Genomic DNA, 18,876 nt, shown 5'->3' with positions numbered 1-18,876 from the left:
CCGATCGATCCTGCCCTATTGATGGTTTTAAAAGTCTAAATCAATACCGAACCAATAAGGTGTTTGTTTGGTCAATTCTAGTTTCTGTTGGTTCAATCGGATCAATCTAAATTATGACATAGTTATACTAGATGGGCAAAGATAAAAAAGCAAACAAGTATCGATAAATATGTGTATCCATAAAGTCCAATTTAAACTCTGTTAAATTAAAATAAAATTTGCATTATCATTTTATGTGTGATGCGTTATCTTACAATTATACATTAAAGTGTTTACAACTAGGGATTGAACTGTGCTTTTTGTTCATAAGGTTGTCACATTATATATATTTTTAATTTACACCAAGATATAAATGCGAGCATTCATATTATATGTTTGTTGAACATGAGAGAGTTTTGTATGGATCGGGTCAGTTGTTTATGCAATAAGTCTCTTTGATAGTTATTTTGGTCCCCATACCTAAGAATTTTTTACTAGGGCGGAAGGTTTCCTATCCCAGAGCGTGGTCCTTGCGCTAGCACGAGAGGCCAATGGGAGCACGCATAGTAGCATCAACAAGGGCGGGATTTCTGCCTTTCATAGGGGTGGGGCAATTTTTTTGCTCCATCCTATGTTTGGATGTAGGAGCTACTCTCTCGGACAGAGCCTTTTTCCCTTTTATTATTACAATTATACTTTGTGTGTTTTAGTGTACCAATATACTAGCTATTGACTGTTACGATGAATTAGGGTTTTAACGATTACACTTTCATTACCAGTATGTCCATCATACGATATTGTTAAAGTGCATGGACTTAAATATAATGAAATTCTATCACTATGAGGTTTATTTGTTATTTCCAACTAACATTGCACTTATGGATACATAGTGTTGTTTGTGGGATAAAGAATAATATATGGGTTTTTTTTTTTTTTTTATGATAAAAAAAGGAACAAAAACTAAAAACATATCTTAGAGGAAATACAGGCATTCCTAGCTATATTTTGAGCTAGATTAACGTAGAAATGGTTACAGTTGTTAACAAAATTCACTCCTTGCACGTTGTCAGATATATATAAAAAGTCCTTAAAAAGGTTCCATGGCCATCGGCATTTGGTGGGAGATGGAAGAGTAACGGACAAGAGCAGGTTATCCATCCAAATCTCTCTAATCTTCAACCCAATGCAGGTTGCACGGTCGATCCCTTTACGAATTGCAAAAAGAAGAGCTATAAGAGAATCCGTAGAAATTGTAATTACTGTGTCAAAAAACTGAATCTTGCCAGTTATCAAAAAGAAATAGAACCATCCTGCCACGTTCAGGCCTGTAGAGAAGTATCCTGCACAGATCAACACAGGGTAATTGAGCATGGGTAAAGGAATACAAATACGATTCACAGAAATAGAATCCGTATGATCCATTATATCCTGGGAACAAAGGGGGTTGGGGGAGAGATTGTGATAAAAGATCCAATTCTGAATCCACCATAACACCTTTAAGGGATCGGCCGATTCAGAGGAGTGAATCACCCTATTCCTTGCAAACCAGACAAAATAACAAGTAATAGAGAACATAGAAAAAAACCACGCCACTAGTTGTTTGTCCTTCTTAAGAAGAGAATAAAAAAATAAACAAAAGGGGTATATAATATCAAACTTCAAAGACTCAGTTCTTAAACCCAATGGTCTTGCAGCCCAGATGTGTATAACCCAATCACAAGACAAGAAAAGGTGGCCTGAGGATTCGACACCACATTCACAAAGAGCACAAGTTGAGTCAATCTGGATCCATTTCGACAAATAAGCCTTGGTAGGAATTCCTGCATGTAGCAAACGCCAAAAGAAAATTTTAAATTTTGTATGAAGTTGTAGTTTTCAAAAGAACTTCCACCAAATTAAATCAACATGAGATAAATTAGGGGTTGGTGAAAGATAACGAGCTGCAAGTTTAGTTGTGAGAATACCATTTCTGGCATTAACACACCACCATTTATCCTCAGAATCAGAGATACTCACAGATTGGATCTGAGATGATAGAGAATGGGGGATGCGTTCACCAAGAAAATCAGATTTCCATAAATATCCATCCAAGAAAGAGCTAGCCAGGAGTGATTGCTCAGTAGGAAGCAGGTTTGTGGTATTCAGATTAGAAAGATTACCTGGGATGGAAGGAATCCATCTATCAAACCAAAAGAGGGTAGATTTACTATTACCAATCCTTTTAATCACCAATTGCTCCAAATCGGGAATTGCAAGAGCAATGCAATTCCAGACCCAAGAACCTTCCTTAGAACATGTAGAAGGATCAAACAGGGATCTGTTATGGAAGTATTTGGCTTTAATGAGTCGGGCCCATAGAGAACAAGGTTAAGATAGTAGTAGTATTCTACTACTATAATATTCTACATAGTAGTAGAATACTATATGGTATTCTACCATGTGGACAACTGATTTGGTCATTCTAATCATTGCATATATAAGTTACATGGCTCACCCACTCTAACTTTTCTCTTGTATTCTTAATAACCAAGGATAAAATTTAATGGATAATTTACACATACCTCTCTTGAGATATAATGTAATTATAAATCCATCAATAAATTTTGGATATTTACACATGCCACCCTACTTTTCAAAATAATTAATAAGTAAATTCCAACGATTGGATCAAAAGAAGAAAGAGGAAAAAAAGGGTCAATCGAAGTGGGTACCGTTAGATTTAGCATCTGTCATGTGTCGAGCTCTGGCACCCGCACTGGCACATGTGGGCACCGGAGAGGATTTTAATCCCAACTCTGGGAATGTCATGAAGGAAGCTCACTGAGCACTTATTGTTAGTTTTGCTTCAGAAGAGAGGACTTGGGACGGGATGAGAAACTCTTGCAGGAAGAGGGTTACATAGGAAAACATGGCTTAGGTTTTTTTACGTGCTTAGTTACCGTTGGGAGTATGTGCTGTGATTAGAGACCAACTGACCATTGGGAAGATAACATTGTAATTCTTGTGAGGAGGTTTAGCAACAGGAATCTTCCTTGTGGACACCCACACCACCTTTTCACCTGGAAGAGTACTAATAGGTCCTTTGTGTTTGTTGATAGTCTTAAAACCACACCATTACATGAAATAACACAGTTTAAACCAAAATCTCCCCAGATTCCTTGTTAACTTAGATTTGTAGTACAAAATTGAATACTGTTAATATCTCAACATCATGTACTCACCCTCGGAACCTGAAAATAATCCCAGGCTTGAATCTCACTGCAACAGAGATTTACAAGTTGAGTTCATCAATAAATTGGATACCTCAAGGGTTCCAATTTGAACAATTAAAACTGGATCATCGGATGCAACCATTTATAATGATACAGCCCAAAAGAGTATAGTATGGTCTGTACCAATTGGGATGGGCAGCAAAGACTAAAAATATCACCTTGCCATAAAAGCAGAGACCAATATCACCCACAATAGCACCAGCAGTCCCTAAGTCAGCCATTTTCTGCACTATCATAGGCATTAGATTTATGTTTTGGTGCAAATGTGAATCCAGCCGGAACCTTGCCAAGCAGCATCTCAGATATTCGAATCTACATAAATAATGAAAATATTATAACCATAAAAAGAAATTTTCAAGGAGAAAAGCGTTGAAAGTACATCGTCTAGGATGAATATCAACCACATACCCAATCAGCAGCAGATTCCGAAGCCATTAGCGTCTCAAGGTCATTGCGACCAAAATAACTGGGTGCCCGCCAGTTCAGTTTTTGCGGAATAACATCTAATAGACCAACAGGTATGTATCTATGTGTATAGCTAAGCCACTCCAACAAGAAATGCCTTGTTGTCTCCACACCTGCAAGCATATATTAGACAATAATAAAATCCAGCCCCCACTGCTGCTCGTGTTGTAGATTAGAAAGAAAAAAAATCAGAAAGTATTTAGTGAAGCCTAATTTTACTACTCGGCAATCAATTACCAAGAGAAATAAATACAAAACTTCTCCTTAGGAGAGAACAAGATTCTCTGAGGATCTTTGTGTGAAGAGTCCTTTGCCCAGTTAACTACTGTTGACAACTCCAGTGTTCTATTCATAAATGAATTTCTGGTTTGAAGAGCCTGGAAAAACCCCCAACCCAAAATATTAAAAAAGAAAAAAGAAACCACAGCACCACAGCAACCCTTTTAATTCTTGAATTTTATTAGGAGAAAGAGACACTGCAGAGATAACAATTAGTCTAATATGATGAATGATACTCATCCAATCATCCCCTCGAATAATCTGCAAATTGCATCAAATCCATGGAAATCCCTATCCATGCCTAGTATAGACACTCCAGGCCCTAACTTTGGTGAATTTGGAATTCACGGTATGCGGATCATTGGCAGCATCCATCATTTACCCATTACCATGGACAAAGTGTTCTTGCAACTTGTAAAACAAGCCAACCATAATTTAAACCAGTGAACTTTCTGAAATACTATATTTCGACAATGTAAAGAATCGCTCTATCAGAACTATAAACCTGCCCCCAGCCATCAGGAATTTAAGTTGTCTCAATATCCAGGACAGCAGCCACTTTTCGATTATTATTTCTTTCTTCTGTATGTAGGAAAGCAGCCAGTTTTAAGCATTTTATCTTTGACATTCTTGGAAGAAATAACTTAAAACAAAGCGGACCACGTTGGTTCAGAAGACCTCAAGATCTCTTCACCTTCATAAATGAATTGATCAAATAAAATAAAAGATGGTAGAAAACTCCATACCCCTAGGGTTGCTTCATTCATTCACCCACTACTTACCATCTTAAGTTACATTCTTCAAACTGCTTTAAAACACTGAATATTGCCATGACAATCGAGTATCCTTGAGTACTCTCTAGATCTTCTATTGCATACCGTAAGAGTATTTCAATCCCTTGGCCAATGCGTCACAGCGTCAGTCCCTAAGAAATGAAGATATAAACATTTTCTGTGCAATTGTGTGGAGGACAAAAAAGTTTGAGATGCGGATTTAATTTGGTTAGAGGGAGTTTGTTTTTAGGACTAGAAGGCTAGGAAGCCTTGGTATACACCTTGTAAGATTATGAATAAAGCTCTACTAATGAAATGGGTGTGGAGATTTTGCAATCAGTTGCCCCTGTGGAGGGAGTTGATTAAATGCAAACATGGGGTTACACCTGGTGGATGGGATTGGGAACTGATATTCATCTGAGGGATTGATGCAGTAGTGCTAGCATCGTTATATAAATGTGTAACCTCCTATCATGGAATTAGAGATTCTGAATGAATTGAAACTGGTTGGATTGCTGTGATTAGCGTGGGCCTGCTGGCCATCATGTTCCTTGTCTTCCCTCCCCTTTCTTCCTCCTGCCTTCTTATTCCTTCTCTTCTTCTGTAGTTCCTTTCCCAAATCCTTTCTTCCTTCTGCCTTCGTATTCCTTCTCTTCTTCTTTAGTTCCTTTCCCTTCTGCATTGCTTAACCCCTGCATTCAGTTCCCTATAACAGTGGCACCCAAAATCACCCATAGTTCTGGTTTTAATCTCCCTCAGTAGTTTTCTCATTCAGCATCATATTTTGGGAATTAAATCACCACCAGAAAATGACCCAGTTCCCTAGGTATTATCAGATCAATGATCCGATGTGAGATCGAACCAGGAATGACCCTAGTTCTGCAAGTTACCGTTCAGAGATAGTTCAGGTTGTTGGTTCTTCTCCATTGTTTTTCCTTTGGTCTTCAGACATCAGGAAGGAAGGATTGTTGAACTGAAATCTCAAGTCAAATGGTACTGCGGTGGTGGAGTTCTTTCCTTTTAAGTCCTCCCTATTCTTTCCCCTTGGTTGCTGTCGAGAGGTTAAAGACAACCTCATATCATGGTTTGTCTTAAAACCCTTATTGTTTTTATTTCCAAATTATTCCTGCCCTTCATTTCTAATTTTAAGTTTATGACCCATTAGTTAATTTCATTCCAAGTTCATTCTAGCCCTTTAAATATAATTCCTTTCTCATCTCTGTCCCCTTACCTTCCTAAGATTCTGTTTAATTACCAAGTTGTCAACCTCCTTTGAAAACTCCAGCTTATTTACAGTTTTGCCACTATCTTGTTGAGTTTATATTAGTTCAAGTCGGCCCATAAGCGATCCAAACCGGGTTTTGGAACCTTGGATGGTGTAATGGTGTATCAATGTACAGATTTATTATGAAATCCAATGCTGAGTTCATAGCCAATGGTGCTTTCACATTGGGTGATGGTTCTTGAATCAGATTTTGGGAGGAGGAATTAGAGAAGGAAGTTACGCAACACTCTCCGAAAGCTGTAATTGCTGGTACCTCAGAAAGTTGCAAGATAAATCAAATCTTTGAGGTCTCAAATGGTTCAGTTGTATGGGTGCCACTGTTCTGAAGAAACCTAAGATATCATGAACTTGACCAAGTTACTGATCTACAGAGGTTGCAGAAGGTATCATTGGCGAACAAAAGAAAACGGAAGAATGTTGCAAAAGTCAGTTATCTGTCAAAAGTATTCAACTTTTTAGCTGGAGATGACTCGGAAATTAAACAGAGAGCGATAATCTGGACAACTTCAGTTCCACACTTCCACCAACATGTGCGCTATCCTTGAGTAATTGTTAACTCTTGTGTGGTTTAAGAGTGAAGGCTCCTCTTTGGCTAGCAGATGCAGCTTGTGGTACAGGGCTGAAAGCCTGAAAAGAATGCCTGCATAGTTGGTACGGTGTCTAGGCGACCCAAGGCGTTGGAGAAGGCCTGGATACAAGGCGACACCAACAAGGTGACAAAAGCGTCCAAGGTGCCTGCCTGGGCAACCAAGGTGCCTGGACCCCTAAGCGTTGCGTAGACAATGCCTTGACCATTATGAATGCCAGGCATATGTTAGATTGAGTATGAAATCATGGACACACAAGCCCTGATCCACTCACACCATGACGAGGTGAAACCAAACTGCTGCAGCATCCTCAATATTTCAGAAGATATTAATATTTCTTCCTTCTTAACCGGTTAGCTCTTAGCAGTGGTGAAAAGAAATTGGAGTACGAGATAGTTTTATTCTATTGAATGTATTAGGCCTTACCCAACTACTTGGGATTAATAATGTGAATCTTGTTTCACCATTCCATATATAGGGTCATCTCTTTTACCAACTCATAAACAGTCAGTCTTTTCTCATTTCTTCAACCTAGGTCCAATTTGCACCATATTGCTCTCTCAACATGTTCAATTCTTTTTAATCTTCATTGCATGCGGCTAAACCATCTCAATAAATTTTCCCTCATTTATCTTTTTGATTTTATCTATCCCACACTTGACACTTATCCATTTCAATGTCATCATCCGGGTTACACTCATTTTATGTATATATTTCATGGTTGACCATTGAAAAATATTGCACTTACAATATGCATAGTTGCATACTTACGGTAAAGGGTGAAACTTGCCCAATTTCAATCCATAGGACCACCCCTTTTGTGACTTTTATTCCAATAATTTCTTCCAGCCTGGAACTTACCCCATGATGTAGATCTGAAGACCTACATCCGTAGGAGGAAGAAGTCCAAGTAGTTGCTGTTTTAGTTTATTTTTATGTCTTTTGTTTAGGTTTAGTTCAACTGAACCGGTCCAACTCTGGTCCAACTGTTGGTTCAATTTAAGTTGCAAGTAATTGTTATTAAGGGCTTTAGTGGGGTTGGATTAGGATTCTATAAGTCCAGTCCTGTTTTGAGTCTGTTTCCTTTAATATTTCACTTTCGTAGTCAATTTAGGTTTCCTACTTAGTTAAGGATTGGGTTAGGCCTTTCCTTTTTAAGTCTATTTTTGAGTTTTCTATATAAGGTTGTAAGGGGGGAAAGCATTGTACATTTGTACACGAATTTTATAAACAAAGTTGTTGTTATTGCTGCTTCTTCTCCATTGGTGAAGAATCCTTATGTTTGATCGAGGAAGAAGGAATCAGTGTTTGATCCAGTTGACAACTAGATGTAGGAAGCCTGGGTGGATCGTTTGGTTACTTTGCAACATACTCTACTGCTGTTCTTCTAGTTTAAAAGTTCTAATTTCCGTTTGCTACCATTAACAAGTATAAACCTTCAAACCTGCAACTTGAACCTTCCTTTCTAGAAGATCACATACTTGGTTTTTTCGGGATTAAGCAAACCAGCCACCCATTGACCTTAGATTTCACCATACCTCCATTAGCCCTAATTTGGAGAATGATTCAAATTTGACCTAATTCCTGTGGCCTGATTTGAATATATTCCCATATTTCCCATTCTACCCCAACTAGGAATCAACCAATAAACCTAGTTTCTGTCCGCATATTAGGCTGCAACTTTCAGCAGGCTTTACTAACCCAACTTTTGAACCATCCCTTGATTAAAGACTTCTTCTGCTACTGGTTTGAACAATTGAATCCAGTACTACAGTACCCCATTACTGTAAGAAACCTACGTTCAAATACCTTAGGTGATCACTAGAGCTAGAGTTTCAGGGCATTGCCCGATGTCTTTGGATACAGCACCATGAAGTTGCTACAGTTAATGCATAATCAGGACATACCTTTGTTATCAGAACCCCAGTGTTCAAGGCCAAAATGTGCAAAGTCCTTCAAAATATTCAGTCGTTCAGTGGAACTGATGTCCCAATGCCTCTGTTCCTTAATTTCAGTAAATATCCAGGGCTGCATGGCATAAAGATTTTTTATTCACAGATACTAATTTATATCCAGGAAAATATAGCAACCTTAATCACAAAATAATATTTTGAACTTGAATTTACACATGAGGGAGGGAAAGAGAGAACCTTAATCAACGCTCCTCGAGCAATCATGCAAGTAGATAGTTCAGGACAATCAGACTTGTGATTGTTCCAATCCAAGTGAGAAAATACATCTCCATTGCCGAGGACTTGCAAAGAATCTGGTGCCTTCCGCGTACATTGGTAGATGTAATCCCAATTCGCAAGCTTGCTGTAGCGCTGCTGACGAGAACGGCCGTGTATCGTCACAGCAGTGGCACCCCACTGGCCAATATCTGAAATTAATGAATCAATCCGATTCTTCCCTTCAAAATAAGCAGTCCGTACCTAAAGCAACAAAAAATTGTGTTGTATATAGCACTTTGTCAGACAGAAATGATAAACGATAACATGAGGGGTGAAAATAACAAGGAAACCTATCAAACCTATTATCTATTTCAAAGTAACCTCATTCTCTTTTTGGATAAGAAAAGCATGTTGGAATTTTAACCAACCCTATAGAAGGACATTAAAAAGCAAAACAAGAAAAGGAAAAAAAAGAAATGGATGCTATTTTAAGAAACCAAAGTCATGCTAGCTGCTCATTATCACAAATCATTTTATTTGGAAATGTCTACAACCAATATAACCTTAGGTAGGAAGTACCTTTACAGTAATTGGTGTGTCCACTGTGCCGGAAGCTGCCTGTATGATACTTTTCATTCTCATTGGTTTTGTAAGAAGAGAAGAGCCAGCACCCCTGTTAACAACAATATCAATAGGGCACCCCATATTTATGTCAATAAAATCAACCGTACATTCACGATCTATAAGGTCAATAGTGCGTGCAATGGTATCTGGGTATGCACCACATATCTGTACACCAAACAGATCCTCAGATGAATGGCGCCTCAGTAATGCCCATTCTGAAGCTTGCCCCTGTTTCCACCATCCATGGTAAAATTGCAGTGAGAAAGGATCAATTTATCTACGGATTAATTACAAGAATTAGTAGGCTATATAAAAATATCGTATCAATTCTGAAGGATGTAAAACAGAATAAAGAAAAACACAACAAACTTGAACCAGTCTAAGACCAAAAATACGATAATTTTTTTATTAAGGATCAAAACTAAGCCAAACTTGCAAAGTGTGACAATATGTAAATGATTAATGCAATATATGCAAAAACACATCAAGAATCAAGGTGTGAAATCATGCCCAGTGTCCCCCCAAAGTACATCATCCAGAACTTTGGTTGCTGGAACAAGCCAAGGATTTGAGCGGATGACTTCTATTTCCTAAGGATCACACTATTTTTTCCCTTAAAATGGATTATGTTTCTATGCTTATAAATGTCCCAATATACTGTAAAGGGGGCTATCATCCACAATCTTCCTTCCTACTTCCCAGAAGGAACACTTGGCCAGGCAATGAAAATGTCTTCTTACTCCAAAGGCATCACCCAAGCAACTTGGAACATGCGGAAAAAAAATATATTACCTTGCATCCTTAAATTAAAATGTGCAAAAAAGATGAAGATACCCACCTCCACCTCCTTTCACATAACAAATATTTTCGACAAGTGAAGACCTTTCTCCTTCAAATGCTCAACAATTAGAAACTCTATGACAAACTAAGGTCCAAATGAAAGCTTCATTCTTGGAGGAATCGGTTTCTTAAAAATCTTCTGAAGGGGCAAAAGTATTTGTTCCCTCGGGCTACTAATACAACAGCAGCTCAGCCTTATCCCAACTAAATGGGGTCGGCTACATGGATCCCTGCCCTCCAATCAGCTCAATTTGCGGTCATACTTGATACAAGGCCTAAGCTATGCATCTCTTTCCTCACTACTTGTCCTAAGGTCATTTTAGGTCTGCCCTTGACTCTTTTAGTTCCTTCAATCTGAATCAAATCATTCTTTGGGCTAATAATGAGTCATATAAAGATTTAGGGAAAAAGTCCCTCTTAATGTCCACTTTCCAAAGTTGCTCCTCCTCCTCCCCCTTCTCCCTTCCCAAATAATGATTCACTGGAAGCAACTGACAAAGCAAGGGACACAGGCCAGAAAACCTTTTCTAACTCCAACCATCTTGCCTAATCCTCCTCCTCATCATTACCCACCTTAAAGCTTGTTCTCCACGATTCCAATTAGACCTTCATGGAAACCTTGTTACAAGAAGTTCTTATATGAAATGTTAACCTCTCTGAACTACCAACCCTAAATGTCACTTGCTCGCAGAAACTTTACAGAACAAAGCATCTTGTTCATTAATGAAGCACCGTATCCATTTTCCTGGAAAATCCAAAATCAAGTTCCTTGCAAAAAAACCCCAAAACTGCCAAGAATACATTATGAAGTGTCCACCTCTCCAGAATTTCGGACAAATTAGAAAAATTCTATTACTTTCTAAGAGATATAGTGTACAATTTAACTTCATAATTTAGGCAATATTTCAATCTGATATGATCTTACAAGTTATAAGCTGTATCCATAATTAAGTTGAAACTTATAAATATTAAGAGAGGAAATTTGAATAGACAGTAGACACGAAAGAAGATACAAACCTGCAGGAGATTTGTACACATGGCCATTTCACCACATGTTATATCTGCCCCTAATACCCTACAAACCCTCCGAAAAGGAAGATTCCCAACAGTGGTCAGAGGTGCAAGATACAGCTTCCCCCCGAAGTCAATAAGCTTCTTTTCACGAGGGTGTAATTTGAGGCTCATATCGGTTTCTGTGAGAAAGGTGTCACTTGGTTTGGTTTCTGCTTCACTTTTTACATTGTTTTCCTCAAAATCATTTCCTGAAAGAGTTGATCCTGTCCCAAATGGTGAAAAGGTAAGTGACACGAAAGCTCAATGACAAGTAGCATAAAATCAAGTACACCCACAGGGAAAAAATAAATCCAAACCATTATCCACTTCACTGAAGCAACAATTTTCATCAACTGGGATTTTCGCCTTCTTCTGGGGTCGAAGGTCATCACTTTGAACATCCATATCCTGTTCCGATGGAACCTCTGGAGTGCAGTCTGTTGCTTTATCAGAATCGCCCACTTCTTTATCATTATCTTCATGGCAAACAATAGACCCATTCAAAACATCTTGATCAGATTCATTTTTAGTTTCAATAGTTTTTGACTTTGATTTGGCCTGACCCTGCAACTCAGGAATAAAATGGAATAAAACCAGCTGAAGAGTAAGACTATTGGAACCTATCTGAAACTTAGAGGAATATAAATAATTTTAACAATGGGATAAATGAAAATAAAATACAAACTGGAAACCAATTATCAAATCATAATGAAAAATCAGACCAATGCACTGCAATACCAAAACACTTTATGGTTCTTATATATCCAAAGAAGAAAAAAAAAAAAAAAAAACTACAGAAACACTCCAAAATAACATTCTTTGTGGGATATAGTGGCAGGTTTACAAATAAAAAAAAATGGTGGTACAGGACCAAGAGAAGCATTATTCATGGGAACAGAAATCCTGCAACCAAAAAATAAATAAAGAGAAGGATGGTACAGGACCAACAGAAATCAATAAAATTATAATTCAGTGGTGTTATAAATAGTGAATGAATACCAAAGACACTGAGAAGCTAAAGAAAAATAATCAGAATACGAAACGAAATAGCAAAGTATTCGATAAATGCCCATTAAAGGAGTTGCAATAATAGTCAATGATGGGGGGGGGGGGGAACTTTGTTTAAATGAGTGTGCGTACATGCATAGATTATGCAGAAAGAGTTATGTGGCATATGTTGAAGTATTCATACCGACAGCCCAAGACATTTCAGCTGAGCATCAGCCCTGGAAAAACACATTTTATTTTTCCATAAGAGTTTCTGAACATCTTTATTAAGTCCATTCATTTCGTAGCTCATCTTCTGGACGCCCAAAGTTTCTGCAGGAGCACCATCTTTATGTGAACCTGAAAATCTACACGCCACTCCATAAGGACATGGCTTTTCAAGACTGGCAAAAGGACAATTTCCCTCCAAATCTGCTGGTTTCTGCAATTGAAAATATTTGATACATCATACAGGTTCAGAGTTACATATATTTATATGGGGAGGGATTCTATGGTCTGACAGACTATGATAGTTTAGGGACATGGGAAGAATAGAAACCATCATTGTGAGGTTATTTCGGACACTTAGTCCCATATGGGGGGAGAGCTTATTCCATTTTCATGGTCTGTTGCTCCAGACCATGATGTCCCATCTCTGCTCCGCCGACAAGAAAACTTTTCTCCTATATTATATGAAAATTTTCATCCAATAATAAAGCAATGGCTTCAGAAAACACATGTCAGTAATTTACAGTACCTGAGCCTTGAAGGCTTCCAAGTCATGGCTGAAGCGACAATTGTCACCATAACGACATGAACTGACAGTTCCAGTCTTTGCAACCTCAGGACAGATATGTAGCGACGATTTCTGTTCCTGAGAATTAAAGGGAGCAGTGTTATCAGTAAACCCAATATACACAATCTCACTGTTAGCATAGAAATTACATGTACTACAATATGCAAAGATATAAGGATGGCCAGAATGCTGCCTTGTGTGATTAATTGGCCGATTTAGACGGGGTGAGCCATCAGAATTTTACTAAAGGTAATCTAAAGGTTCCGAAGGACATCGGGATTTCTTGGTCATTGGTGTTAAGTAATCACAGACTTGAATATGTCTCGGCTTGCTTCTTATCTGAAAATTGTGAAATCCTGATAAGGCACTAAGTTTGTAGCCTCCCCACCCCCACCCTCTCTTTCGTGGGGTGGGTGTTACTGGTACACATCTGTTGGGTCCTTTGCATCCCCGTCTCCTTCCTCTCCAAGATCTTCACCCAAAAAGATGGCCAGCATGAGTTCAGAACCTTATCACAATGACCTTATTAAAGCCTATATAAGTTTCAATAATTGTATAGCAGATCATAATCACTGACTGAAGACAACTGAAAATCATGTTTTCGTTAGGAAGCACTTGAACCAAGGAGAGTTTTAATAGTACAGTAGAAGTACAAGTCAAGTTTGCTTTTCAGATTGGGCCGAGATTAATGGCTGTTTTGGGACGGTCTCAGTCCCCATTTTCCCGGCAGTGGGCTTCAGGCTTCTTTCCTTAATTGTTGCAAATCGCACCCAAACAGTCTCCGCTCTTAAGGTAAATGTGAAAATATAAAGAATAGAACACTATATTGATCCCGATAATTTGATTAACTAAAGAAGAAAAGAGGCCGAACTGAATTTCGCCCACCAACTCATTCAACAAAATTGGAACAGAAGTACTGCTTGAGATACCAAACCTGTCGGCGTTCTCTCTTCAACTGTCTCTTCGATTTCTTATTTTCCGTCACAACATTCGAAGAAATAGACTTCTGTTCCGAAACTCGAACATCAATAGCGCCATTAGAGCTAGGCCTGACGGGTCGCGGTCGAAGGTACTCTCTCTTCACTGGAGCTATTGCTTTGGCGACGAGTTCCTCTTGTGTTAGATGAACTTCCTCTGTATTCAAGGGAGACGTATCACTCACTGCGACCTCTGTGTTCGGAAGAGAAACATCTTCCGAAACCTTCACTTCTACCTCAGACGACGACTCGTCCATGGTATGACCAAACTCTCCAGTGAAGTGAGGTGGTAACTGCTTCATGATTCACGACGATTAGGGCTTTGTGATCCACCAAATGGGCGGTTGGCGCGTTGGCTGCCCAATGGTAGCAACGGGCAGGGCAACTCGGCCCGCCTAAAACGCCTCGCTAACCCAGCCCAACTTTGGGCCCGCCGGCTGGATGGGCGGCCCACTAAGGTCATATGTGCATGAGAACCCAACAAAAAAAACAAAAACACAAAAACCCAAATTCACAGTCCAATCACATGAATGTTGCTTACAATCCACAAAGTTGGGCCATGGTTTCAAGATTCCTAATCTGGATTAATTCGAAAATAATCATTTATGTTTAACAAAATTCAATCTATTTTCTTGAATTCTTATTGAAATTTGACAAATAATTCAGACTATTCATCAATTTTCTTATAACTATTATTGAACTATATTAAATTTCTGAATTCCAGATTATTCAGTTCAAAAGTTATTCGGAAATTATTCGCAATAACATAGTTTCTGGACTCAGGATTTTTTGAGAAATTAGAATTCTATTTTATTCCAATTGACTTTGGGTGCTCTAAAAGATTGCTTTTTTCTAACATTACGGATATGATACAAGCTCAACTTTCGGGTTGGAAGGAATCCCTCCTATCCTTGGCAAGCAAAGAGGTTCTCATTAAATCCATTGCCACTAGTATGCCGACTTACGCTATGTCCATGTTTTCTCTCCCTACCTCTATCCATGATAATATAGCCTTATCAAACGGTTCTGGTGGAAGGATAGGAATGGGAAGGGGGTCTTTTGGAAAAAATGGGATGTTCTGTGTTCCCATAAGTCGGTGGGTGGTTTGGGATTTAGGGTCGTTTAACCTAGCCTTGCTAGTTCGCCAAGGGTGGCGTATCTTGCATCATAGTGGGTTCGAGTACTAAAAGGGAAGTATTTTCCATCCTCTTCTTTTCTTCAAGCAAAGGGTCGACAAAATTGCTCTTGAGATTAGCGTAGCATTCTTAAAAGAAGGGAATCTTTACTTCTTGGTTTAAGAAGGCATATTGGTAATGGGCGTACGGCTATAACCTTTGAGGACCCATGGATCCCTTCTCTCCCTGGAGGGCATATTACTAGTTGTCTTCCAAATCCCATATATAATTTGGTTTCTAGCCTTCTTCATCAACCCCTTAAGGAATGGAATTGCTCTATTCTTGTTAATCTCTTTTCAGCTGATGAAGGAAGGGCTATTAGGTGTATCCCTGTCCCTATCCCGGATATAGAAGATAGTTGGATTTGGGCCTGTTCTAAGAATGGACTCTTTTCGGTCAAATCAGCTTATCATATTATATTCCACAATCGCATTAGCACCCCATCCCCGTCCTCGGATCCTTTTTGGATATGGTTATGGAGCCTAAAGCTATTACCCAAGATAAAACTATTTCTTTGGCGTGCATGTTCTAATGCCTTGGCTGTCAATGAACTCCTCTTTAGGAGATCTCTGGCTCAAAACTCTTTTCTTTGTGCCATTTTTGTAAATATATTGAGGAGTCTATAGTCCACTCTTTAGTACTTTGCCCATTTGCTTCCAATTGCTGGCGGCTCTCTCCTCTTCGAATTGATACCAATCTGTTTAATGGGTCAATATTTAAAGACTGGATTGCATTTTTAAACACAATAGGCCAGCATTATCCAAACCCGAATGATTTTGTTTTACATTGGACATCCCTTTGTTGGGAAATTTGGAAAAGCAGGAATATGTTTGTCTTTTCTTTTATTCAGCCTAATCCTATCGCTCTAATATCTGTTTTTTATTTGTTTTTGGAGGAAAGCTTTGTTGGTCTTTAGTCTTCTCACTCGTTGCCAAATGGACACTAGGTTGATCCATGCCCTCCTCTGAGTGTGCCTTTGCATTGTCCCTGTGCTGTTACTGACGGTGCGTGGTCTACCAGATCTTCTAAAGGCAGGCGTGGGGTTATTTTGTTCGATTCTTCAGGAGTCTTTATGGTAGCTCGTTGTCATTCATCTTTTGGATGTTCTGCTTCTATGTTAGAGGCTTTAGCCATTCTCGACGCTATTACTCTGGCCAGCAGTGTTTAGCTACCTCAGTTGCAGATTCATCGTGATTGCCTCCTAGTTGTCCGTGCGCTTCAGAGGTTGCCAGCCACTTTGGATTGGAAATCACAGTTAGTGATTGATGATATTTTAGTTCTTTGTACTATCTTTTCTTTTGTGTCTTTTTTGCATGTTTCCCGATACTGTGTTAAAGGAGCTCATTTCCTTGCTATGGGGGCTTCTAGGTTTGGTTTGTCTCGTTTTTTGGTGGTCTAACCCACCTCCTGTCCTTGTAAATCTTCCAGCCGGCCAGAGTTTCTCTGTTGCCGATTTCTTTTAATAAAATTTTTCATCTTTGACCAGGAAAAAAAAACAGCTTGTGAGTTTTTCTAACTAATTAATAACTGACATGGATTTTTGTGAACCAACTTTTTACCAAATTATTATTATTTATTAATTTTCTAACTAGAGTCATGGCCCATAAGTCCTTTTTTTTTTTCCGTCTTAAACAACTTCACCATAATACCATATACCATGAGATTAGACTCTCTTAGGTTGTTACGGATCAAATTCTACTCACAATAGCCTATATTAGGGGGCAATTTTTTTTGGTAGAAAGCAGGGCTATTCATTCATGCACATCCAACGCCAAAAGAAAGAAAACAAGAAACATAACATAGATAGTTGACATGTGATACACAAGGTTTCAAAATTGACAAGGTTCAGAAACCAGTGAGAGAATATATGGTCCTGACATACATGTCATAGGCGGGACCAGTCGGGGGAGGGAATGGGTAATAACCACATCCTAAAGAAACTCGTTGTAGACACAGCTTACATAAGGAAGCGCATGTACGAACATGCCATAAAAAATGAATACATCAACAATAAACAAAAAGAAGACACCATTTTTTATGCTGCATATCAGACACGCCCCTGAGAGACAGGAAAAATCACAGTATGCACGTGGTCCAATGAAGACCTTGGTGGTTGCATAGATTCCAGGGTGCACATTCCGAGTAGCTTCACCATCGCCGGCGATGGTGACCGCCCAATCAAAAGGGGGAAGGGCTTCGATTATGGTCAAATCCAAGGCGCCACTAACACCGGAACCTGCAAAAACTGCACAGTCACAAGTAAAAAAAGAAAAGGAAAAACAGAACCAAGCGGATGCATAGGGGTGGAAAGGGGGTGAGCTGGGGGCTGAGGTGGGAATAGGGAATCAAAGCAGGAGTTTGGATGGAGTGAGAGAGGAGGTCGAGGGACGGTGAGAAAGGTGGTAAAGAACAGTAGGGCGGTGGCAGTGAGAATGAGGAAGGGGGCAGTGGCGGTGAGAGAGAAGAAGGAGGCAGTGGCGATGCGAGTGGAGGAGGAGGCCATGACGGTGAGAAAGTGTGAAGTGGGCAGAGGTACTTTGAGGGCTAATCTGTGGTGGGTGGGGACAGTGAGGGTGATGGTGTGGAGGATGGAGGCATTGATGAGAGTGAGGGAGGTGGCAGTGAGGGCGATGGCGAAGGGGATGGGAGCAGCGAGGGAGGTGGTGTGGAGGATGGGAACAGTGAGGGCGATGGCGAAGGGGATGGGAGCAGCGAGAGCGGTGGTGTGGAGGATGGGAACAATGAGGGCGATGGTGTGGAGTATGGAGGCAGTGAGCAGGAAAGTGTCGGTGAGGGCGATAGAGGTGGCGGTGAGGGGGGTGTGGGTGAGAGAGGTGGTGATGAGGGAGATCTGGAGGATCATCGGCGGTGGTGGTGCTGGCGGCTTCGGCAGCGACACCCAGAGTCATGGCTGGCGGACTAATATTGAACCTCATAAGGAGGAGAAACGCCATTGGGGCATAGAGCTTACACACCACAGGGACGGAGAGATAACAAGCCAACAGGGGTAGAGACTGAGAGGGTGCATGTGGCGGCGGGGGAGGTTGTAGAGCTCATTTGAGCGTAACAATTAGGGCTTGGTTTTTTCCTCTAAAGAATTAATCCATGAGAATCCCCTTCTTACCAAATAGGGGGCAACTTCTACAACGATAGAACCCAAGGGGTGGGGGAAACATATTTTATGAATCTCTCCCTAGATACCCACTTTAACTATCAATAATTGTCATGCGAGAACTTATTTTTATGTTATAAATATAGATTTTATTGATATAAATGACGCAACACTTCATTTACAGAGAGGGAATGGAGCCAAAGAGTGGGGTTTGATCAAATTATCTTATTAGAAAACGACAGGGCCTTCTTAACTAAGGAATGAGCCACACAATTAGCATCAATAATGGATAAATAGGCAATGTCATTAAGAATAGGCCCAACTTTAAATGGTTTGTCAATGATGAGCTAAAGTATCTCACTGCTCCCAGATTCGATCTAGATAAAAGGATACCCTCCCATAAGGCGTAAGACAAACCCAACTGAATGACAGCTTCCCAGTGTTGACATCCTTAAAGCTGGTAGGATCTGAAAGAGCAAAAACTGGAGCACCCAATGTGCT

At 39.7% G+C, this 18,876-nt stretch overlaps 1 protein-coding gene across 3 annotated transcripts; it reads right to left on the bottom strand.

Annotated features, from left to right (window-relative positions):
- Positions 1-3,133: 3,133 nt before the first annotated feature.
- Positions 3,134-14,410, bottom strand: LOC122658630 (tRNA-dihydrouridine(47) synthase [NAD(P)(+)]-like). 3 transcript variants are annotated; one of them, XM_043853668.1, is made up of 10 exons: positions 14,046-14,410; positions 13,073-13,189; positions 12,521-12,757; positions 11,646-11,925; positions 11,293-11,552; positions 9,391-9,663; positions 8,791-9,072; positions 8,548-8,668; positions 3,660-3,829; positions 3,134-3,563 (listed from the first exon to the last, which is right to left on the bottom strand). In XM_043853668.1, the coding sequence occupies exons 1-10, from the start codon at positions 14,388-14,390 to the stop codon at positions 3,465-3,467; spliced, it is 2,184 nt and encodes a 727-aa protein (XP_043709603.1). In that variant the 5' UTR covers positions 14,391-14,410; the 3' UTR covers positions 3,134-3,464. The 3 variants fall into 3 exon arrangements, with proteins under 3 accessions (XP_043709603.1, XP_043709605.1, XP_043709604.1); XM_043853670.1 differs by having other exon boundaries at positions 11,646-11,886; XM_043853669.1 differs by having other exon boundaries at positions 11,646-11,892; positions 14,046-14,409.
- Positions 14,411-18,876: the final 4,466 nt, after the last annotated feature.

Source organism: Telopea speciosissima, chromosome 4 (assembly GCF_018873765.1).
Source record: "Telopea speciosissima isolate NSW1024214 ecotype Mountain lineage chromosome 4, Tspe_v1, whole genome shotgun sequence".
Lineage (NCBI taxonomy): Eukaryota > Viridiplantae > Streptophyta > Magnoliopsida > Proteales > Proteaceae > Telopea > Telopea speciosissima.
The sequence above is the reverse complement of the archived record's forward strand: the minus strand, read 5'-3'. Positions and strand labels throughout refer to the sequence as shown.

Coding starts and splice junctions, on each gene's coding strand:
- LOC122658630 (XM_043853668.1), bottom strand. CDS start 14,390: ATGAAGCAGTTACCACCTCACTTCACTGGAGAGTTTGGTCATACCATG. Junction 11,553..11,645: donor CTTCAGTGAAGTGGATAATG/GTTTGGATTTAT, acceptor CATTTGGGACAG/GATCAACTCTTTCAGGAAAT. Junction 9,664..11,292: donor TGTGTACAAATCTCCTGCAG/GTTTGTATCTTC, acceptor TGGTGGAAACAG/GGGCAAGCTTCAGAATGGGC.